Raw genomic sequence first — 25,319 nt, forward strand, 5'->3', positions numbered from 1 at the left:
TTTCTGTGTTATGCTGAGGCCTGTGCTAGGTACTGGGAAGGACCTGAGAGATGCATAAAACTTCTACTATACAAAAGCTTCCCATATATTTAGAAAAACAGAGTGACACAAATGAAACGAGTAGTATAAGTGAGGGGCCAAATTATGTTACATACCACATATGCAAACAGGAGTCTTGAGAAGACATCACAATGTAGTGAACATTTCATGAATACACAAATGAATGAATGAATGTATAATGTGTTGTCTTTCTCTAATGAAACTGTAAGTTCCCCAAAGGAAGAAGTATCTTACAAAAAACCTAATTTGTTAAATTGGTATCCCATCATTCAACTGAAAAAATATCTAGACTTAATCTCTTTTGCAAATGAATACTAATGATATTTTGATAAAGTAAAAGAAACAATAAAAGTTAAATCAGAAGTTAAAAACATTTACTAAGTACCTCATGTGAAGCCTTTTATTGGCTTTGTAGTTTTAAAAATACTACTTTAATTGATAAAAATTATTCATAAATGTCATGGTCTCATCTGCATAAGTACTTCTCCCTTCATTATTCTAGATGACCATGCAATTATGTCTTCACATCCTAGGTAGCTCTTATCCAGGTCCTCCTATAAACCTTATATAGAAAATCTAACAAACGGGCTAACATCTTCCTTCTGAGTATTTTATTACTGTTTTTTGGATACTAGGGTAACTTCTTAATTTTTCTAGATACACTAGTGTAACTATGGCTACAAAAAGTAACTCTTAGACTGTCCCTTTCTCTTGATACCTGGCTTGTCCATACTTTCTGATAACACATATTCCTAATTAACATATAAATATAAGTTTGCTAATATAGCAATATGAAATTATGACAAGAAAATCAGCTGTTGTGATATCTGGTGGTGATATTTTATACCCCCCAACAAAAAATAATTTGAAATTTTACCACTCAGTTGAATGAATGACATTTGGTCTATTTTTTTTTTTTTTGCTTTTGGAAGGGGGAGGACAGGGCAATTGGGGTTAAGTGACTTGTCCAAGGTCACAAGGCTAGTAAGTATTAAGTGTCTGAGGTCACATTTGAACTCAGGTCCACCTAACTCCAGGGCCAGCACTCTATTCACTGCGTCACCTAGCTGCCCCTGGTCTATTCTTTTTGTAAGTGAATCTCAGACATACACAAAAAAGCTAATAAAAATGTGAAACCGTTTCAAATTCCTGATGAGATATAGACATGCAGATATATAGATACAGTTGTAGATATATAATTGCCAGAAACAAAGTAAAACTGAATTTAGTTGGAACTATGAGAGTGTTTTGACAAAAAAGAGCTTCAAATTATTCTCCAAACTTTAAGCCCTACTATTTTCAGTAATCTAAAAAACTAATTAGCATCAAAGTAAATAATGATGAAATATAAATTCTGCCTAAATATTTATAATAAATACTTATTTCACAAACAATATTAATTACAAATGATCTCCATGTAAACCTAAATATGATCGAAAAGTAGCACACCTAGTTCTTTTTTCAATAACCTCCTTTTTGACACACTGCATGCAAATGGAGTTTTTTACAAAACTGTCAGAAAGGTCTCTAACATATATAAATATATAGGTGATCTTGAATTCATAAAATTTTCTCATAGGTTAAGCAAAGTGAGAACTGTGGACAAGTTAAATTATTAGTTGGTAACTGTTTTTTTTTTAAACCTATTCCTAAACCTGTTTCCAAAGGATTATAGAATTTCAGAGTTGGGACTTTTAAGATTATTTAAAATCACATTCTCATTTCACAAATAAGGAAGATGAAGCTCACAGAGAATAAATAATCTGTCCAAGGTCATGCAGTATGCATAACTGAGCTCCAGACTTCTGATTTTAGCACCAGTGCTCTTTTTATTAGACTATAATTACTGGATGTAGACATGCCAAAATCATTCAAACTACTTCTTAGATGCTATAGAGATGATCAGGCTGACAAAAATGTATCCTAAGTATACATAATGTCTCACAAGATTATAGGAGTGCACAATAGACAGCAAACACAGGTCTGCACCCCTCTCCCCCCAAAAAAGTGAATTCAGATTTACAAAGCTGAAGACTCTGTCAGCTGTAAGGAAAAATATATGAACTTCACAATTTTAATCTGCACTAACAAAGAATGCAATGATCTACTTTCTTATCTCATCTCCTAATGTCAGAATTTCAAGCATAAGTAAATAGCAGCCTACTTGCAGTGTGTGAGGTTTGAGAATTAGTCAGAATGAGATGGTTAACTAAGCATTTCAACTTGTATCACACTCACTTGCTTTCTTCATCGAGCAGGTGGAGGAGTCCTGTTGGTTTCTTGCTAATGAGATTTATGCAGCCACTATTATCAATGTAGTCTATATTGTGCCAGCTGATACCTTCAGTTCTATATTCCTCCTAGAAAAGCAAAATGATAAGAACAATTTTAAATGCCTTGTACAAGATGAAGATAACATTCAGGAAGAATTCAGTATGTTAAGAAATCTTTAGCAAGTCCATGTGCAGATCTAGACATGAGCTCGCAGGAGCTCCTCAAATGAGAACCTGTTTAGTTGAGTAGGACCTAGAAATATCTGTCATGCCAAATCTAATGCCACAGATGTGATAAAAACTATCTTACCAAAACTTATAGATGGAAGAATTTTCAGGAAGAATCCTAACTAAGCTACAGCCAGGCTAAGTTTTTTGCCTTTTGCTTTTTGCACATATGAAAAGTCACAATGCAAAGATGAAGGTGAAGTACATATGTGCATAAGAAAGAATCCAAATCTCTGTTTCTGACACCAAGATATTCCTTTGTGCTCATAAAAACTGTAAATTTATCAATAAAGTAACCATCATCACTAGTGATAAAGGATGCAAGAAAGGTAAATAGTTCAAATAAATCGGTGTTATGGCAAATAAAAGGGCTTAGGAGATTTCAAGAAAAGAGCAAACAAGAATTCAAACAGTAGAGAGGCATAAGATAGGAATAGTATTAAAATTTAGGAGAATTCCCTGACTGAGTCCCAACAAGTTCAATATCTCAATAAGCTAGGGCATGGTTTTTTTTTTTTTTTGGTTGGGGGGGGGGTGTTCTTTTTTTTCTTTTTTTTTAGTACTGAAAATCTGAAAGCAAGTCTACATCTTTCCCTATGCAACCTGAAGCTACAGATGAGGTCACTAGAGAGCAAATTTTTCAGAGGCATATAATGTGGACCTAATGTTTAAATTGGAGGAAGCTGGAAACTTATAAATTCCAGTCTTAATTTTTTTCTTCAATTAATAAGCATTTATTTTCTCTTGCCACCCATATACTGCAATTCTTCCTGTTACTCCACTATCCTGGGTAATATCTCCCATGTATTCTTTCAACAACAAAACTCTCTCTATTCTGAACTGCCTGTTCCCCCTACAGACAACAGGAATCTCTAGCTGATTACACCCAAACCCTTTCTTCAAACTTGCTATCCCTTATATCTCCTTGATTTGTGCTTACAATTACTATTTCTCTCTAAGTCTTTTTCTCCCACACTTGCTTCCAATATGCCCTTTAGCAGCTGATGTTGTCAATCAATTTGTGGTTTAGTTATTTTAGTTGTGTCTGATTCTTCATGATCCCATTCAGGGCTTTCTTGGCAAAGAAACTGGAGTAGTTTGTCATTTCCTTCTCCACCTCATTTTACAGATGAGGAAACTGAGGCAAACAGGGTAAAGTGATGTGCCCAGGGTCACATAGCTAGTAAGAGTCTGAGGACATATTTGAACTCAGGGAGATGGGTCTTCCTGACTCTGGGCTGGGTACTCTATTTACTGCACCATGTAGTTGCCCCAAATGACCACTTAATAATTAGACTATCTGCCTCTGTCTGGTACCCAAAGCCCTTCATAACCTAGTCGGCTCCATCTACCTTTCCAGTTTTTTATGCCTTGCTCCTCACTGTGTGTTCTGCATGACAGTATATCTATCAAGAGTTACCTAGAGATCAAATGAATCTAAATGCTTTGTGGAAATAAAGACGGACCGAAATAACTGGAGGAACCTTGATGGATAGGTTAAGCCAATGTAACAAAAATGGCAGTATTACCTAAATTAGTTTATTTGTTCCAATACTATACACCAAAAAACAAAACAAAAACAATCCTCCAAAAGAACACTTTTTAGTCAGAAAAACTAGTAACAGAATTCATACAAAGAAACAGCAGGTCAGAAAAAGAGTATGAAGGAAGGAGGTCTAACAGGACCAGATCTCAAAATGTACTACAAAGCACTCACCATTAACATGATTTAGTACTCTTTAAAATAAGAGTGTGAGATCTCACAGTCTAATGAGGAAGACAATAAGCAAATAACTTACGTACAAGTCAGATATATAAATAGGATGCAATCAAAAGAGTCTGGAAGGCAAAAACCCAATGCAATTGCCACTTGCAGAAAAATGCCACATTACCATCATTAGTGCCTGTTTCCATCATGACAGAAATTTATAAGGTAAAAAAAAAAATTATGAAGACAATGGGTCAAAAGAGGACAAGTCTATATTTCTGGGTGATATCAATGCTAGAGTAGGCTCAGATTACCAGACCTGGCAGAGTCCTTGGGAGGAATGGAGCCGAAAAGAGCATCAGAACTTACTACTGAAGACTTATGACCTTCTGATCACTAACACTATTTTCTATTTACCTAATGCAGTACAATTTCATGGGTGCACCCTCACAGCAAACACTGGCATTTAATAGACTAAGCGATTGTAAGAAGAGACAGACAGGATATGAGAATAATGAAGGCAATGTGTGGTACAGAGTGCTGGATTGATTGTAACTTATTCCCTCCAACCAAATATTTAGCTTTTCAATAGAAGCAGTGGGCTCAAGACAAAATGACTACCAGAAGAATTAAAGTCAACAGATTACTACACTTCTCTGAGCAGAAAGAGTTTGTTGCTAAGTTGGAGGGAAAGTTGAGCCAACACACAGTTGGCAACAATGGGGCAAAAAAGGAGTGAGTAGATTTCAGAGATTTGGTGCACAGTATTTGCTCTTCTGGGTCAGAACATGGCAAACATCAAGACTGGTCAGACTAAAATGATGGGGAAATTCAGAAGCTGCTAAATGAAAAACAAGATCTCCACAAAGTACATCAGCAGGATAGTTTTTCATTTCTAAGGCAGCATTTAATTCCATCAAAAGTAAAGTGCAAGCAAAGCTTACAAAGATGCAAGATTCTCGGCTCAGTAAGAAGGAAGATGAAATTCTGTTTTATGCTGACAGTAAAAATCCACAGAATTTTTAGTTTGTCCTGAAGGCTATTTATAGGCCAAAGACCTATGAAGCATCTCCTTCTGTTCAGTGCTGATAGATCCACATCCACACTAATTAGCGATAAAGACACAATCCTAGAGAGATGGGCTGAACATTTCCATAGTGTTCTCAACAGACCATCATCAATCAATCAAGTCACTGACTGTTTTCCTCAGGTTGAAGTCAATCCCTCCTATGTAAAGATGCAACACAGTATGGGTTGATTCTCTGCTGTTTATGCTAATTTTGATCTGACAACACCAACAAAACACAAGTGCTTCATCAGTCAGGTCCACACCATGCACACACAGAACCACTGTTTACAGCAAATGGAGAAGTTCTGAAATGCTGCGGATAAGTTCACTTACCTTGCATATTTTCTAGGAATGTACACACATAATGAGGGACGTGCATGTATTGTGCCAGAGCTACCTCAGTGTTTGGGAAGCTCCAAAGGAAAGTGTGGGAGAGAAGAGTAATGTATTAGACTGACAACCTAACTGAAGGTCTACAGAGTAGTTGTGCTCACCTCATTGTTGTATACTTGTGAAACCTGGACAGTATATTAGTGCCATGCCAGGAAACCGAATCACTTACATTTGAATCGTCTTAGGAAGATACTGAAGATCACCTGGAAGGACAATGCGGTCCTTTCGCAAACAGAGCTGCCAATTATTCAAACTTTACTGCAAATAGTGCAACTCAGATGGGCTGGCCATGCTTTTTGAAAGCCAAATGTATGCTTGCCAATGAGACTATTTTATGGAGAACTCACACAGAGCAAGTGCTCACATGGTGGTAAGAAAAAGTGATACAAAGACACTCAACGTTTCTCATAAGAACTCTGAAACTGATTGTATGACATGTGAAACACTGGCACATGACCACCCAGCATGGTGTTCCCTCCTCAGAGAAGATGCTACACTCTATGAAGAAAGGAGAACTGAAGTAGCTCAAAAGAAACAGGAGTTACACAAATTTAGAGAATCTACCCCAAATGTTTGCATGGACTAGTTGTGCCTGACCTATGCTAGAGCTCATAGTAGTCGGATCAGCAACAGTTGGACACACTGTAACTGGAGTCTAACACAGTGATGTCATTTTGGTCCTCTTCTAGAATGAAAGGACAACCACCACCACCACCAAACATGGAATGTAAAAAGAAAGCAGGGGGAAGGGGAAGAGAGACAGAGACAGAGAGAAAGCCTACTCTAAAGGAGCTGCATCATATATATAAATTGGATATAATCAATACAGGGAAGGCACTAACATTAAAAGGCATTGGGAGGGGGGGTGGAGTCAAGATGGCGGAGTAGAAACAGGACTTCCACATGGCTCAGGCGTCCACCTTCACCAATTCATGTAAAAAGGGGACTCTGAACAAATTCTGGAGCTAAAGAACTCACAAAATGACACAGAAAAGCTAACCTCCTGCGGAGGACAGCTCGGCAGGCCGGAAGGAAAACGGCCAGTGCAGCACTCTGGGAGCCAACACCGGCCCCTCATGAGCTAGAGGTTTTAGCCCTAGGGCGGCCTGACCAACCACCAGCTGGAGGGACTTCAGATAACCAGCAGCTGTGGCCGTTTCCAGAATTATCAACATATACATTCTAAGGACAAAGGGAGAGGTCAGTGCAGTGTGAACTTTGGGATGTAGTAGTTAGGAGTGACTCGGCTTTTGCCCCTGGGGTGAGAGGCGGCCGAGGTGGCCATGCAGCTGCCCCCACGTGGCAGCTTCAGCTCCTGGCCTGCACAGTGTAGGGGGACCAAGCGAGCAGTCTGAGAGGTAATCGCTCTTGCTTTAAACTGCATGGATGTGGATTGCGGTCTAGGGTGGAGGTCCTGGGGTGTGCGGCCAGCTTGCCAAAGCGTATGTAAATTTCAGAGAGAGCACCCATACCTTCAGCAGCTGAGAAAACCACAGCGTTTTGGACAAAGCTTCCCTAACTGGTGGCAGAGTCCTACTGTGGCAAAAATCCCAAAAGTCAAGTAATTGAGTGGCAACATGAGCAGGCAAAGGAAGCAAAGCAAACAGAGCAACCCAACTTTACACTCCTATTTTGGGGACAAAAAGGAACAAAGCATGGAACAGGAGGAGGACAGTAAAGTCAGAACTCCTGCACCAAAGCTTCCAAGAAAAATACAAGCTGGGGCGGAGCCAAGATGGCAGAGTAGAAACACGACCTCCCCACGGCTCTGGCTTCCACCTTCCCCAATCCGAGTAAAAAGGGGACTTCAAACAAACTCTGGAGCTGCAGAACCCACAAAATGACACAGAGAAGCTAACCTCCTGCTGAGCCCAGCCCCACGCCAAGGCTTTAGCTCCAGGGTGGGCCTGGCCAGCTGCCGGCCAGAGGGACTCCAGATCAGTAGCAGCTGTGGCCGTTTCCAGAATTATCAACACATAGATGCAAAGGACAAAGTGAGAGGTCAGTGCAGTCTGGACTTTGGGACCTAGTAAGTGGGAGAGTGGCTTCTGCCCCCTGGGGTGGGAAGCCACTGAGACGCTGGCACAGCCAGCCAGTGCCACATGGCAGCTTCAGCTCCTGGCCTGCAGAGTGTAGGGGGACCAAGCACCAGTCTGAGGGGTAATTTCTCTTCCTTTAACATTCTTTGATCTGGAATGCAGTCTAGGGTGGAGGTCCTGGGGTCTGTGTCCAGCTTGCCAGAGTGTGTGGAGACCTCAGAGAGGGCACCCATCTAATACCTCCAGCAGCTGAGAAAACCCCAGCATTTGGACAAAAGCTCCCCTGTCTGGTGGTAGAGTCCTACTGTGGCAAAAAGCCCAGGGGTCAAGTGACTATGGGGCGACACGACCAGGCAAAAGAAACAAAGCAGACAGAAGATTCCAACATTAGACTCCTATTTTGGGGACAAAAAGGAGCAAAGTATGGAACAGGAGAAAGATAATGAAGTCAGAACTCCTGCACCAAAAGCTTCAAAGGAAAATACAAGCTGGTTACAGGCCATAGAGGACCTTAAGAAGCAGATAAGAGAAGTGGAGGAAAAACTGGGAAGAGAAATGAGAACAATGCAAGAAAATTATGAAATGAGAGTCAACAGCCTGACTGAGGAAAATAATACCTTAAAAAACAGACTGACTCAAATGGCAAAAAAGGCTCAAAAAGACAATGAGGAGAAGAATGCCTTAAAAAGTCGAATTGCCAGATGGAAAAAGAATCTCAAAAGCTCACTGAGGAGAATCATTGCTTCAGAATTAGATTGGAGCAAATGGAAGGTAATGACTTTATGAGAAATCAAGATTCTGTTAAACAGATCCAAACAAATGAAAGAATAGAAGGCAATGTGAAATATCTCATGGGAAAAACCACTGACCTGGGAAATAGATCCAGGAGAGATAATTTAAATTTATTGGACTACCTGAAAGCCATGATCAAAGTAAGAACCTAGGAATCATCCTCCAGGAAGTTCTCAAAGAAAACTGCTCTGATGTTTTAGTACCAGAGGACAAATAGAGGTGGAAAGAATCCACCAATCACCTCCTGAAAAAGATCCCAAAAAGAAAACTCCTAGGAATATTATAGCCAGGTTCTGGAATTCCCAGATCAAGGAGCGAATATTACAAGTAGTCAGGAAGAAACAATTTGAATATTGTGGAAACACAATCAGGATAACACAGGATCTGGCAGCTTCTACACTGAAGGATCAAAGGGCTTGGAATATGATACTCCGGAGGTCAAAGGAGCTGGGATTAAAACCAAGAGTCAACTACCCAGCAAAACTGAGTATCACGTTTCAGGGGAAAATGTGGTCATTCAGTGGAATAGAGGACTTTCAAGCATTCTTGCTGAAAAAAACCAAAGTTGAAGAGAAAATCTGATATTCAGATACAAGAAGCAAGTGAAGCAGGAGAAGGTAAACAGGGAAAAGAAATCATAAGGAACTTATCAAAGTTGAACTATTAACATTCCTACATGGAAAAACAATAATTGTAACTTATGAAACTTTTCTCAGTAGTTGAAGGGAATATAAATATATATATATATGTGGGCATATGAATACACATGTGAATATGTGTATATATGTTTACAGGTATACATAGATAGAAGGCACAGGACCAAATTAATAGGAAGGGATGATACTTAAAAGGAGAAATTAAGAGGTGAGAGAGGAATATAATGAGAGGAGATGGGTAGAGACAGAATGGGTAAACTATCTCATACAGAAGAGGCAAGGGAAAATGGTTACAATGGAGGGGAAGAACAGAAAGGCAAAAGGGAATGGGTCAACCTTATTCTCATTGAATTTGGCTCAGGGGGGGAATGACATACACACTAAATAGGGTATCTCACCCTACAGGAGAGTAGGGGGGAAGGGGATGAGAGGGGGGATGATGGAATGGAGGGGAGGCTGGGGGGGAGGGAAGCTGGAAGTACCCACTTTTGAAAAGGGACAGGATCAAAGTAGAGAATAGAACAAGTCGGAGGTGAGATAGGAGGGAGGGAAATGTAGTCAGTCTTTTACAATCTACTATGGTAATGTTTTGCATAAGTACACATGTACAACCTATACTGAATTGCTTATATTCCCAGTGAGGGTGGGTGACAAGGGAGGAAGGGAATGAATCTGGAATTCAAAGTTTTAAAATCAAGTGTTTAAAAAAAAAAAAATATATATATATATATACACACACACACACACACATACACATACTATTATTAATACTGTTTTACATGTAATTGGGAACTAAGATACACAGGCACTGGGCATAGGCATTCACCATGCCCTACTGGAAAAGTCGAAGAGATATGGAAGAAGATATGGGAGAGAGCAGATTGGAGGAGAGGATATCCTGTGAGATTGCTATTTTTGGGTGGTGGGTAGGGGAAAAACGGGGAGAAAATTTGTAACTCAAAATCTGGAGGAAATGAATGATGTAAACCAGAAGTTAATAAAGCATTTAAAAAAAAAGGCACTGGGAAAGGTTTCTTGTAGTCAGTAGGTTTTTAGCAGGGACTTGAAAGAAGCCAGGAAATATAGATGAAGAAGAAAATTGTAGCCATGGTGGACAGCTAGTAAAAATTCAGTTGGATCACATAGGCGATAAAAGTTAAGAGGCATTGACACCAAATTCAGCATTCTACCGAGTATTCTAAACTGTAGAGGGAAAGGGAAGATTAAAAACAGGCTAAAATAACATGTTATCTGTTTAAATTAAAATACTGGAAAATGGGGACCCATAATTGCTGCTGATGTTTCTTGGCACTCTCTAAGAAGAACAGGTTTTTTTTTGGGGGGGGGGGGGAAACAGGGGGGAGGTAGGGCAATTGGGGTTAAGTGATGAAGGGGCAAGGTTAGTCCCAAGATTAAGTTTACAAACCAAGGCCCCAACTCAATATGACCTTCCTACTACCCTGAGCTGTTTGGGCACAGAGGATCCTGAGAATGTGAGAGCTGCTCCTCTCCTGGGACCCTGGCCACATCCTTCAGAAGAGATATGATAACTGCCCAACTCCTGGAACTAGACACTCTAAGGAGACACTGCTCTTGGGGGAGCCTTGAAGAGACTGTCCTCCATCCCAGGTCTCATACAAGATATGATGCTTGCTAAAAACACCTGGCACTATGCCTTTTTTGTTCTCAGCACTCCTTAAACTGTAAGATTCAGACCCCATATTGGAATCTCACCCATGGAGGAGACACCTTGCCTGGGACACTCCTGTGCAGGACCCTGACAACTGTACCCAGGTTTCCCCAGCTTGTGTGGTCAGATGTTGGTGCTTCTCTTCATTGGTGATGATTGTAAAAGTGTGTGTATATGTATATTAATCATAGTTGCTCTTATCTTACTATTCCTAAGCCTTTCACTCTGTTATCTCTGGTTTCCTTCCCATTCACCTATATTCTAAATAAACTATATTAGATTGCCGAGTAATTCATTCACACAAATCCTGAACCTCTTTAATCAGACAAGTGACTTGCCCAAGGTCACATGGCTAATTTTTTGTGTTAGGTGTCTGAGTCCAGATCTCAACTCAGGTCCTCCTGACTCCAGGGCCGGTACTCTCTTCACTGCGCCACCTAGCCGACCCCCAAGGATAGCTTTTAAAAGAAGAGAGTTCATTAACAGTGCTTGAGTAAAGTGCTTCCCTGCCAATTGCACCTTCCATGGACTCGGCTGATCTGTTAAATTCCACTGATTCTAGGAATCTTTGCTTGGCTACCTGGTTCATATTCTTGGCTAGATCCTTTCTCAGCATTCTAAACTATTTTCTTCCCCACCTTGCTCCAAACTGATTTCTCAACCAAAGTTTGGGAAACAACTAAAATTTAATATTTTTAGTTCAGTCCTCAGGACTTCTTGTGTCCCATTCCTTCTGTATTTGAGAATCGCTGGGAAGACTACGACAACAAACTCATCTTGCCATACTCATCACCTGAGCAATAGCTTAGTTAGGCCACAATGCTAATCTTGCAACAAACACTTCTTAGCATCCTCATATGAATAGTGGTTTCCAATAAAGGAGGCAGTGGATTCCTTGATTAATGGAATGACTCCTCTTTTCTCCTTCCCTTGTCTTTGAAGCTGAGTATCATTATTATATCACCCTCATCCAAAGGGAATTTGTCTTGATAGATTTTATCTGAAATTTGATTTCAGGAAACGTCGGGGCATAAGTTCTCTTGATGTAATAAAGTAGACAGCACTCGAATGTATAGCAAATTATCTTAGTGTTTTAGGAAACGATGAAGGAAGTTGCACAAAATACCATAAGGGTACCAAACTGTCAACACTTTAGAAGTATATTTGAAAAATCTCATTTGGATTTATAAAGTTCTTATTTCAAGTCCTTGTTTGAAGTCTGCATAAAAAGGCAAAAAAAGCACTAGCATCTTAGTGTTCCTAACAGTGGGTCATAAAATGTTCTGACCAGAGTGACCTGGCTATTTTCTCCACTTAGTCAGGGCTGCTCATCCTTCAAGCTAGCTCAAGGCCTGGCTCAAACACTACTATTTTCTATGGAGCCTTCCCTAATGACCTCAGATCTGACCTTGTCATCATGACAAACTCTAAGGACATTCTTCTCAGGAATGAAAGATCAATTCACCATTGATCAAAGAAATCACTTTTACATTTGTATTTCCTTACCACCTTCCACTTTCTGAAAAACAATTTTTAGTTATTTCACTTACCTGGCTCTGATATTCTGCTTATATTATTTATTTGTTCTTCTGTTGTATATCTTATTTTTCTTACTAGATTATAAGTAGGGTGTATTCAATTCACTGTATGAAATATTTACTGAGTATTAATAGTCCGCAAAACACTCTCTTAAGTACTGGGAATATAAGAAGAAAAATGAAACAGTTTCTGCCTACTAGGCATTAATATTCTACTGGGATAACACAGATTAGGAAATACAGAGGAGTGGTGGTTGGGGGAGGGGGAATTGGGGAAGGGAAGAAACATCATGTGTCAGGAACTGTGCCAAGCCCTTTACAATTATCTCATTTGATCCTCACAACAACCCTGAGAGGCAGGTGCTATAATTATCCCCATTTTAGAGGTCAGAAAACTGAAGCAAACTGAGATGAATTGCCTTGCTCAGCTTCACACAGCTAGTAAGTGTCTTTGGTCATATTGAAACTCAAGTCTTCCTGACTCCAGGCCTCATGCTCTTATTCACTGCATGGCTGAACTGCCTCTAGGAGAAAGAACACTAGCCTCTTGGCAGGTAGGGTAAGGGAATGGCCAGAAAAGGTTCCTTATTAGACATGGCTCCATCATGGAACCAAGAGACAAGCCAGGATTCTAAGAAACATAGGTGAGAATAGAGTACATTCCAGGCATGGGGGAAAGCCCACACAAAGGCACTGAGGAGGGAGAATACTACCTAGGTCAGAGAATAGGAAGTAGGCCAGTGCATAATAAGGATAGGTAATGAGACATAATATGGCTCACTACAGTTCAGAAAAGTAGGTGGGGAAATGATTGTCAAAGTCTTTAAATGCCTAGCTGAAGAGTTTATATTTTCTCTTAGAAACAACAAGAAGTCACAGAAGTGTTTTGATTTTTGTTTTAGGAGTATCAATATGATATCTGTAGGGAGTACAGACTGAAGGGGAGAGAGAACAGAATGAAAGAGATCAATCCAGGGGGCTATGACATTGGGTTAGGTAAGAGGTGAGGAGAACCTAACCTGAGGTAATGGTTGTGTGAATGAAGAGAGGTCAGATTCAAAAGAGATTGTATAAGTAAAACTGATAGGATTGATCTATTGTTAAAGATTGAGGAGAGTCTGGACTGAAGGAGGGGCTAGGGCTAAGGATGACTGAGATGATTAATCTAGGTGATTCAAATGGATAGTTGCATCTACAACAGAAATAGGGAAGTTTGGAGCAGGAATGGATGTTTGTGGAAATGAGTTTTCATTTGGATATATTGAGTTGAGGTGCTGTTATGATATCTGGGTAAGAGATGTCCAGCATACACTGCAGGCAATGTGGGACTGGAGTTTAGAGATTAGAGTTACATATATAATATAGATTTGTAATATAACGTAAAGAGATGATAATTGAACCTACTAAAAATAATAAAATGGTGAAATAGGAGGAGGAAGGGAGAAGTGGACTAAGGCAAGAGCTTTATGGGGCACTCCTGTTTAAGGGACAGGAGATAATTAGTCAAAAGCACTTAATAAGTACTTTTTTTTTTAATCAAATGCTTTATTAACTTCTAGTTTACATCATTCATTTCCTGAAGATTTTGAGTTACAGGGGAGGCTAGGTGACACAGTGAATAGAGCACTGGCCCCGGAATCAGGAGGACCTGAGTTCAACTCCAGCCTCAGACACTTAACACAAAAACTAGCCACGTGACCTTGGGCAAGTCACTTAACCCCAATTGCCCTCCAAAAAGCAAAAAAAAAAAAAAAATAAAGAAAAGAAAACTATTTTGAGTTACAAATTTTATCCCTGCCACCTACCACCCAAAAATAGTGATGCCACTCAATATCCCCTCCTCCAATCTGTTCTCTCTCATATCTTCTCCCATACCCCCTCTGACTTTCCAGTAGGGCACAGTGGATCTCTATGCCCCAGTGTCTGTATATCTTATTTCCCAGTTACATGTAAAATAATATTAATAATAGTATATATATATATATATATATATATATATATATATATATAACATCTGATTTTAAAGCTTTGAATTCCAGATTAATTCCCTTCCTCCCTTGTTCACCTTGTTCAACCCTTACTGGGAAGATAAGCAGTTCAATATAGGTTGTACATGTGTAGCTATGCAAAACATTTCCACAGCGGATATATTGTAAAAGACTGACAATATTTCCCTCGCTCCTATCCCACCTCCCAACTTGTTCTATTCTCTACTTTGATCCTGTCCCTTTTCAAAAGTGGGTGCTTCCAACTTTCCTTCTACCCCAGCCTGCCCTTGCTTCCATCATCCCCCCTCTCATCCCCTTCCCCCCTACTTTCCTGTAGGGTGAGATACCCTATTTAGTGTGTATGTCATTCCCTCCCTGAGCCAAATTCAATGAGAATAAGGTTGATCCATTCCCTTTTAACTTTCTGTTCTTCTCCTCCATTGTGACCATTTTCCCTTGCCTCTTCTATATGAGATAGTTTACCCCATTTTGTCTCACCCTATCTCCTCTCGTTATATTCCTCTCTCACCTCTTAATTTCACCTTTGAAGTATTATCCCTTCCTGTTAAATTGGTCCTGTGCCCTCTATGTATACCTGTACACATATATACACACATTCATATGTATTCATATGCCCATATACCCTCATATATATACACATACATACACACATGTATACATTTCTATTCCCTACAACTATTCTCATACTGAGAAAAGTTTCATAAGTTACAATTATCATGTTTCTATGTCGGGACATAAAGAGTTCAACTTTGATAATCTCCTTATGATTTCTTTTCCATGTTTACCTTCTCATGCTTCTCTTGCTTCTTTTATCTGAATGTCAAATTTTCTGTTCAACTCTGGTTTTTTCAGCAAGAATGCTTGAAAGTCCTTTATTCCACTGAATGACCATATTTTCCCCTGAAACATGATACTCAGCTTTGCTGGGCAGGTGATTCTTGGTTTTAATCCCAAGTCCTTTGACCTCCGGAATATCATATTCCAAGCCCTTCGATACCCCAGTGTAGAAGCTGCCAGATCCTGGGTTATCCTGAGTGTGTTTCCACAATATTCAAATTGTTTCTTCCTGGCTGCTTGTAATATTTTCTCCTTGATCTGGGAATTCCAGTTCTAATATTAAGCATGAAGTCAGGACGTAGGCTAGAAGAATCACCACCACCACCACCACAAATCTAGATGTTAAGCGCTACTATGGTGCCAGGGATGCTATCTACCTCAGAACAGAGGGTGATTGCCTTAAAAAGGAAAATTTATACACACACACACACACACACACATCTTTATATATATATGGATAAGGTCAATTTGAGAAAACCTTATCTGAGTATAAAAACTTGATACAAGAATTTTTTTTTTGTATTTTCTTCTCTAATGGGGTGGGAGGAGGTAGGAGGCAAAGAAGGCAGGTTTTTATTTAATTAAAAAATTAAAGTAAAAAAATAGGATTGATGAAACAGTAGTCACAAGAAAAACTTCAATGTCAAAGGGTAAAAGACAAAAAACGTTCAAAATAACAAATAAGTACAGAAACTTAAACTGAAATAACTACAAGGTTCTACCTTATACCTAAAAGAATGACAGAAACAATAAAAGAAGAAAATAGCAATTGTTGGAAGGGCTTTGGGAGAACAGGCACACTAATTAATTGTTGGTTGAGCTATGAATCGGTTGAACCATTCTGGAAAACAATTTAGAGCTACACTCAAAAAGTTACTGAAATGTATAAATCCTGTGACACAGTGAGATTACTATTATGCATATATCCCAAGGAGATCAAAGAAGGACAGAAGTAACCACAAATGCAATATTACATATAAGTAATATATAACACATATATTATTCAGTACAATACAATATACATACATATACACATGCATATGTTCATAGTAGCTCTTTTTGTATTAGTAAAGACCTGAAAACAAAATAGTCACCCTCTATTTGGCTTAAGCAATTGTGGTATATTAACATAATGGAAAACTGTACCATATGAAGCAATAAATATGATTGATTCAGTAAAAAATGAGAAGATTTTTACCAAATGAAGCAGAATAAAATGAGAAATTTAGGTGACAACAAAAATAATAATATGAAAGAAAACAACTTAGACCTTAGAACCCTGATAAAGGCAGAAAACAGTACTGTCTTCAAAGGACTGATACTGAAATACATGACCCAGCTCTTGACAGACAGGTAAACAAGACAAAGAAAGACGTGGTCCAATGTGTTTTGTTTTTCTGAACTACATATATTTGTTACAAAGGGGGTTTCTACTTGGTGCAGGGGATGGAGGACAGGTTAGAGGGCAGTGATACATATACAATAAAAAATTTAAATGATCAGAAAAAATAAAAAAGTGCAAGAAACACAAATAGTAGCTAGGTTAATTAAATTTATATATACACATATATTTAAAAGTATGTGTTTATTGATGATTGTATTTACAGTCAAAAAGAAAATTTAACTTTAAGAAAAATGTAGAAACAGTGAGTTTTGTATCATCCCTGTTGTGCTTTCTATGGGAACTGCACCTAGGATAATTTCAGTGAGCTTACAGAATTATCCTATCTCCTAAAACATTTATTCTATTTTTAATTAGTCATTTTATACGCTATGTTTACAGAACTTTACATATAAAAGAAATTTCTAGATGAACCCCACTGAAATAAGATAAGGATGGGACAACAGTTTTCAAAATATCAGAAATATGAAATATTTCAATATGGAACATTATTTCCCAATACAGCAAATAAAAGTGTTCGAAAAGTCTTAGTGCAGTTTAAGTTATAAACTTAAAACTTAAAGTGTCCCAAAAGTCTTACTGCAGCTTTACGTTTATAACTTAAATCACACTAAGGCTTTTGGGACATTGATGGATCTGTGATCAAATTGGTTTAGAAGTTCTGTTTTATGATGTAGATCATAACGCGTCTCTGCTTGCTTATCCTTGGTCCTTGTTGTACCATAAACTTGCCACTCCTGTAGCATTTTCTAAGGAATGGTATGGAAGGAATGAGTGAGAAGAAGGGAAGAAAGTAGAGAAAGAGGATAAAAGCATCAGAAACTGAGACAGAAGCAATCAAACCCCTGGTCAAGGGAGCAGTCTAGAAAACAGTACAGATCTCGTGACTCATTTTGGAGATCTCAGAGGACAATCAATATCAATACATTTCTGACCTGAAACACGATTCAGACAATAGTAATAACAGCACTGAATTAAAATGTCATGTAAATATAGTCCAATAAAGACAAAACAAAGGTCCTGTACCCAACGAAATATTTGTGACAGCATTTTCTGTCATAGCAGAGAACTGGAAACAAGATCAATGTCTACAAACTGGCGAATAATCAAAACTGTGGCACATGAATATAATGGAATATAACTTTGCTATGAGACAATGCATATGAAGAATTCAGAAATGTATGAGAGACATGTGATATGATGAAAAATAAAGCAAGTAGAACCAGAAAATGACATAAACAAATACAATATAAACAGAAAGAACCAAAAACCAGATATAAACAGAAAGAATCAAAAAAAGATCCTGAAGAGGAATTCAGAAAATTCACTTTCCTCCCTTCACTACAGAGGTGAAAGTGATGAGTATGGAAAATTGCCTATACTCTTAGGAACATTCCAGTTTTGTTTGACTGAACTGCTTTTATTTTTTCTTTTTTTTTTTTTAAAAAAACTTTATTGCAAGGCAGAGCTCAATGACTATGGGGAAAAAGCAATTTAGAATAAATGTCATGTAAAAACCAAAAATCAACTAAAAAAAGAGAAAAAATTAATTTATGCAAGGAATCAAATATTGATCGTTCCAAACACGCAATTCCATTTTGAGGACCAAGTATGATTTTGCATACAAAATTATCTTCAGAACACAGTTTTAAAAAATAGATTTTCATTTATTTCATCTGCTTTGATTTGATACTATATTAAATCAAAAGAAAAGAAACCTAAACTCTGGGAGTCTAAACCTAAAAAAAAGACAGTGTCTTACACAGAATGTTATACATTTTGGCACTTACCTGCTCTAGTTTAAAGATATGTTGATTAAAGTAGTGCTGCAAACGTTCATTAGCAAAGTTAATACAGAATTGTTCAAAGCTGTTGCTTTCATAATCTTCAAATCCAAATATATCAAGGACTCCAATGGATAATGTCTGAAAAAAATTAAAATTATAGTAAAAAATTATGTTCAATTACTATTTGAGAAAAGCACAATAAAAAGTTTTAGAAAGGGGGTAGGAAGCGTATTGGGGGGGGGGGGGGGATTGTCCCAGTGATAGAAATAATTGAGGAATACACAAAAGTAAAACTTATGTTAATTTAGCATGTGATTCCAATGGATGATTTATGTGAGGACCTCAACATGAGTCACACTGGATGAGAAGGCATGGATGGATTTTATCATGAACCAATGAAGGGAATTTCTATAGCAATGAGATTGCAGATCTATTAAGTTACTAAATTGTGTATTTCAGATATGTGAAATTGACTTGTTTCTTTGAAATAAACAAAAATGCAATGACTAATAAAACATATCTATGTGATCATATTAACCTTCATCTCCCATCTTTCACATCTCAAAATCCCTGTATGTCCTCACCAATCCTCAGTCTCATTTGTTCCAATCTCATCCTGTGTCATAAAGAATTCTTATTCCCATTCCCCTCATTCTCCAGGGCCTTGTTAAATAATCATCTTCTTCATCTTCAACTTTGCCCTCTTGCCTGACTCCTTCTCATTGCCTACAATCATGATCAGATCTCTACTATTTTAATTAAGTCTGTCTGTCTGTCTCTGTCTCTCTCCTGCTAAACTTCTAAAAAGTATACTCACTGCTACACTTACTTAAATTACAGACCTAAGAAACTTGGCTTCTGATGCCACCAACTACAGAAACTCCTCCCTCCAAGGCAGAGTATCCGCAAATCATCACCATTGTTGTCCTACTGTTACTGTGGACACAATTCCCCCTACACACCATTCATTCTGCATATGCCCTTCTGTCCTTGCTGAGATGATAACTGTCAATTATATAATATATTCAAATTTGCCAAGTGGCATTTATTAGTTCAATTTAGCCTCATAACAACCCTGAGCTAGATACTCTCATTTCACAGATGAATAAAACTAAGGTTCCAAGACCAACCAACAACTATTTATTTATTAAGCACTTACTTACTATGTCCCAAGTGCTGTGCTAGATGCTAAGGAAATAATAACAAAGAATGAAGCAATCTATACTTGCAATGAATTTACATTCTTCTGAGTAAAGATAGCAAGTAATGTAAAAATATATACAATACAAAGTTAATATATATACATATATGTATATATTTCCCCCCATACACCAAGTGGTTAAATACAAATTAATTTGGGAGAGAAGGCACTAGCAGTTATGGAGATCAGAAAAATGCTTTAAATAGGTACAGAAAATGATGCCTGAGCTATACTGCTAAAAAAAAAAGGGGGGGGGGACTGTGAAACAAAGGTAAGAAAGGAAATTAATTCTAAGTATGGGGGACAGACACTGTAAAGGCAAAGAGATGGGAGATGATATTACATGTGTCAGGAAGAGTAAGGTCAATATGGCCAGAACACAGAGTAAGAAGGGGGGTAATGTTCAATAAAGCTATAAACTTAGGGAGTCAGGTTTATAATTAAAAGAGAGGAGTTTATATTTTATCCAAGATGCAAGAAGAAGACATTGTAGTTGACTGAGTAGGGGAATGACTTGGTCAGACCTTTGATTAAGGAAAATTACAATAACAACTGTCTGTAAAATAGATTACATGGGGGGAAAGATGAAGCAGTGAGACAATTAGGGTACTGTTAACAATACTTTTGGCAAGAGGTCTATATCAGGTTGGTGGTAATATCAGAGGAAAGAAGTGGACATACTGGGGAGCTATCATAAAGGTAAAATTGACAGACTGGGTATGGGGGTGAGAGATAACAAAGAATCAAGGTTGTAAGCTTGAGGGTAGGAGGATGGTACTGTCCTCTATAGCAAGAGGGAAGGTAGAAGCAGGGAAGAGTTTAGGGGGAAAGATAAGGAGTTTTGTTGTAGACATTCTAAGTTTAACATGTCTGTTGGACATACACTTTCAAGATGTCTGAAAGGCAGTTGGAATCACACAGCAGAGAAGTTAAGGCAGGATGGGAAGATTTGAGAATTATCAGCATAGAGATGGCAATTAAATCCCAAGCAGTGTAGAGGGAGAAGAGACGAAGGCCCAAGATAAAGTCCTGTAGGAAATCTATAGTTAGAGGGCATGATCTGGAAGAATATTGAGCAAAGGAGACCATGGAGTAATCTGATAAGTAGGAGAATCAGGACAGAGTGGTGTCTTGAAAACCTAGAAAAAAGAGAGTATCAAGGGGGAGGAAGCAATAAAGAGTGTCAAAGGTTACAAAGAGATCAAGAAGAATAAGAATTGAGAAAAGGCGACTACCTGTGGAAAGTCAAGGATCCCTGATAACTTTGGGGAAAGCAGTTTTAGTGGAATGATAAAATCAGAAGTCAAATTTTAAGGGTTAAAGATAATGAGAAGAGAGAAAGCAAAAGCACCCATTGTCCTATGTTATCCTGATCGTGGCTCCCCAATATTTGAACTGTTTCTTTCAGGCTGCTTATAGTATTTTTTTCCTGAACCTGATAGTTTTGAAATTTGGCTATAATGTTATTGGAGTTTTCATTTTGGGATCTCTTTCCCAAGGTGATTGGTGGATTCTTTCAATGCCTATTCTGGTTACAGGATATCAAGGCAGTTTTCGTTGAAAAATACTGTCCTGGTCCTCCTTTTGATTACAGCTTTCAGATAGTCCAATGATTCTCACATTATCTCTCCTGGATCTATTTTCCAGGTCAGCTGTTTTTCCAATGAGGTATTTTACATTTTCCTCTATTTTTTTCATTCTTTTGATTTTGTTTAATACTTGATATCTCATATACTTATTAGCTTTCACTTGTGCAATCCTAATTTTTAAGGAATTATTTTCCTTAGTTTTCATAACTTTTTTTCCATTTGGTCAATTATACTTTTTAAGAAGTAATTTTCTTAAATAGATTTTTATATCTCTTTTTTCCATTTGGTCAAAGCTATCTTTTAAGGAATTTTGATTTTTCAGAATTCTCTTCCATCAGCTTAATTTCTTTTCCCAATTTTTCTTCTACCTATCTTATTTGATTTTTAAGCTCCTTTTTGAGCTCTTCCATGAGTTCTTTCTGGACTTGAGACCAATTCCCATTTTTCTTTGGGGTTTTTTCCCCATAGGTGTTGTGACATTGTTGTCCTTTTCTGAGTGTGCCTTAATCTTCTCTGTCCCCATATTAACTTTCCATGGTCAGACTCTTTTTTTTTGGCTCATCTTTTCCTGTCTTTTCCCTTAAATTTAAGTTTGAGTTCTGTTCCTGGGGTGGAAAAGGTACTGTTCACACTTCTTGTGCCAGGGGCTCCAGGCCCTGAATATTTACCTGGTAATGCTCTGGTGTTGCCCTGACGACCATAGGAGACTCTCGCATATGGTACAACAATCAGGGGGTAGCTGACACTGCTGAAGGACATAGGGGTTTGGCAGCTAATCTGCTGCTGAGCCAGGGTCCTAGCACTGCTGGTATCTAACAAATGTTGAGGTCAATAGTGGAAAGGGGAAGGTGGTTTTTGCTGCAGTCTGCCTTTTTGCCTGGGGCTATACTGAAGCAAGTAGTGGGTCCCCATGTTGGCAGCTCCCTAATTAGTACCCATGGGATCGAGGTGTTGACATTTACCTCTTTGCCTGAGATTATGCTGAGGCACATGGCAGATGCTGGTGTTGGTATTTACCTATTCCAACACACTGGAACTCTGGACCTCCTATTGGTTTGCTGAGGTGGGGCTTGCTGCTTGTTTGCTGGGAGGCTTTCTGTTCTGGACTGCTCTTCCCTTTTATGCAAGAGAAACAGATCTTTCCTCCTGACCTTCCAAGTTTCTTGGGCTAGAAGACTGTTTCATCCTTTTTGCTGGTTCTGCAGTTCCAGGATTTGTTTTGGGGGACTATTTTATGGTTGTTTAGAGGTGAATATTGTAGAGTTAAAGTAATTTCCTGCTTACATTGCCATCTTGGCTCCCAGAATTAGAGATGCTTTCAATAGTAATATGGAAATTTTGAAAAGAGATGTGTTTGGAAGGAAATACGCTGAAGTGAATTAAAGAGGCTTCAGTGGTATGAGGTGAAAAAGCACAGGATCTGAAGTTGCAACTAATAAAAAGCTACTTAAATCAGCAAAATGCTATCCTTCATAATACAAATAATAATTAGCCACTTTAAATAAGACATTTGGGGGTTTTCCTGACTTATCTACATACCTTTTAGTCTTGTGAAATGTTATTGCTGATGTTGAAACACTTAACATTAACCAAAAGTACAAAGTAGGACATAACCAGAGCTAATTAATTTATACTGAAATTGTGATCCTAACCTCATTACCACTGTTTTAATCAACTAAACGAAAGATCAAGAACCACACACAGATTAGTAGAACTTTTAAATCTCTACTTTCATGATGGACCATGAGGTAAATGCAAATTATTTATCAAAAACATTCTCAAAGTACTTCACATTTATTTAGCATTTTATGACCTACAAAATGTTTGTTTCTTAAATAATCCTGAGAAGTAGAAAATGTAAAAATCAGCATCCCCATTGTACACACAAAAAACCGTAGGGGTTAGAAAAATTAAATGACATATCCATTGTCATACAGGCATAAGTACCAGGCAGCAGACTCAAACTCAAGTATTTAGAATTCAGTTTTAGTGTTCTTTCAAACAGACATCATTTCTGTATACAGAGGGGTTAGGGTTTCTATCAAACAAACAATACAGAATCACAGAAGAACTTCAGAGACCATATAGTATAACTGGAATCCGTACATCATACTTAAAAAAACCCTCGGTTTAAAGTAGTGAGAAATCTACCGCAGCTTATTGCACTTTTAGAAAGCTCTAACTGTTAAGAAGTAGTTTCTTCCTTATATTAAACCTAAATTTGCTTCTTTGTAACTTCTACCCATTGCTCCTCATTCTGTTGACTGGGATCAAAAGGAAGTCATTTACTTCTTTCATGTGACAGAAGGTAGGTAACTTGTTCTCAACAAGTCTGTTCTTTAGATTACTCATGATTTCCTCAGTATGATCTTTAGCGTATCAAAGGCACTCCTAAAATCAAAGATTGGGCCTAGAAATCAGCACAATATTCCATATGCAGTCTGATGAAAGCACAACACAAAAGGACCATTAATTGTACAGGAGCCCACTTCTCTTTTCTCAATGCAGCCCAAGATGATCCTAGTTTTTTGGCTACCTCATCACACCGTTGACTGCTGGAAAGCTTGCAATTAACTAAAACCACTAGATCTTATTTGGATTGTCATAATTCCTGCATGTTGCAGAATTAATTTTTTTCATTTTGAAAGTAAGCCTTAAAATTTGCCCATGTTTATTCATTTATTTTAAAGCAATCGGGGTTAAGTAACTTGCTCAAGGTTACAAGGCCAGTTATTTCTGGGTATGGTGCTGAGTATCTGAGCCCAGATTTGATCCCCAGGTCATTCCGACACTGGAGCCGGTGCTCTTACTCGCTGAGCCACCTGGCCACCCCTAAGCAATTGGGGTTAAGTAACTTGCTCAAGGTTACACAGCCAGGTGTTTCTGGGTGGGTGCTAAGTGTCTGAGCCTGGGATTCGATCCCCAGGTCATCCTGACACTGGAGTCAGTGCTCTTACTCGCTGTGCTACCTGGCCACCCCAATTTGCCCATATTTAAATCTGATCTTACAAGATCTGGCCCAATTATCAATTTTGTCAGTATTTTTCTAAATCTAGAAACTGTCACTGTGTTACAGTACTTATCAATCAGCTTGTACTACTTATCCAACCCACATCTCTCTAAATTTTTCACAAGAATACAAGACTCAGTCAAATGTTATCCTATACTGATAGTCTATTATTCTAACAAAAAAAGAAACTGAGTTATTCTTATGCAATCTGTTTTTGCTTAAGCCATGCCTGCTCTTGGGGCTGAATGTGTCCACTATATATATGTGATAAATACTCTGAACTAGGCCCTAAATTCAACAAAGCAATTCTTTCATATCTCCCCAATGGAATCATCTTCTCACCCAACAGATGGGGCTATTCCAGAGTTTTTCATCTCTCCTCAGAGCCTCCCAAGGCACCTCTTGTGCCATTGTTTCAGTCAAGAATCATGATCATACTTGAATGAAAAAGTTGAAGCATTTGTCAAGAGCTCTTTCTTCTCCATCTTCCTAATCTCATATTACTTAGATATCTTCTCCCACTATCTCTTCTTTCACCTATGTGTCACTTGCTTTCCTTGCTGCCACAAGTTTTTATTCCAGAGCATTCTGGAAAAGTGAGGTTTTTTTTCCCCTATCAGAACCATGTATATTACAGTATACTCTTAATTGTCTTTTACTTCCTTCCCTCCACCATTTTCAAATGGATGTGAGTTAAGTTACCAAGCCTTTCTTAAAAGTTTACTGTACATACCAGGTGCTGTACTGGGTGCTAAGGATATGCAGAAAGGCAAAAATGGACCATGCCCTCAAGAAACACACATTCTAATGAGTGGACAACATACAAATAACTATATACAAGACAAACTGGAGATAATCTCAGAGAAAAGGCACTAGTGCTGTGGTAGTGGTGGAACTATAAGAAGCCTTATGGAGACGGTAAATTATGAAATATGTACCAAGGAAGCTAGGAAAGCATAGAGGTAATGATGAGGAGGGAGAATGTTTGAAGCATGGAGGCCAGCTAGTGAACATTTTTAAAAAATCAGGAGATGTAGT

General features: G+C 38.3%; 1 protein-coding gene across 14 annotated transcripts in view; it reads right to left on the minus strand.

Moving 5' to 3' along the window:
- The window catches only part of MYO9A (myosin IXA), a 324,456-nt gene that overhangs the window by 163,616 nt on the left and 135,521 nt on the right, over positions 1-25,319 (minus strand). For all 14 annotated transcript variants that reach the window (XR_011164264.1, XM_069067272.1, XM_069067273.1 and 11 more), the window contains 2 exons: positions 18,485-18,619; positions 2,299-2,420 (listed from right to left, as the gene is read on the minus strand). Coding sequence is in view for 13 of the 14 variants with exons in the window: in XM_069067272.1 (XP_068923373.1) it covers positions 2,299-2,420; positions 18,485-18,619 (257 nt within the window). In the remaining variant the exon portion in view is untranslated. The remainder of the gene's footprint in view (positions 1-2,298; positions 2,421-18,484; positions 18,620-25,319) is intronic.

This window comes from Petaurus breviceps, unplaced genomic scaffold (assembly GCF_028583685.1).
Source record: "Petaurus breviceps papuanus isolate PSGF00001 unplaced genomic scaffold, PetGlider_PUasm1.0 90740, whole genome shotgun sequence".
NCBI lineage: Eukaryota > Metazoa > Chordata > Mammalia > Diprotodontia > Petauridae > Petaurus > Petaurus breviceps.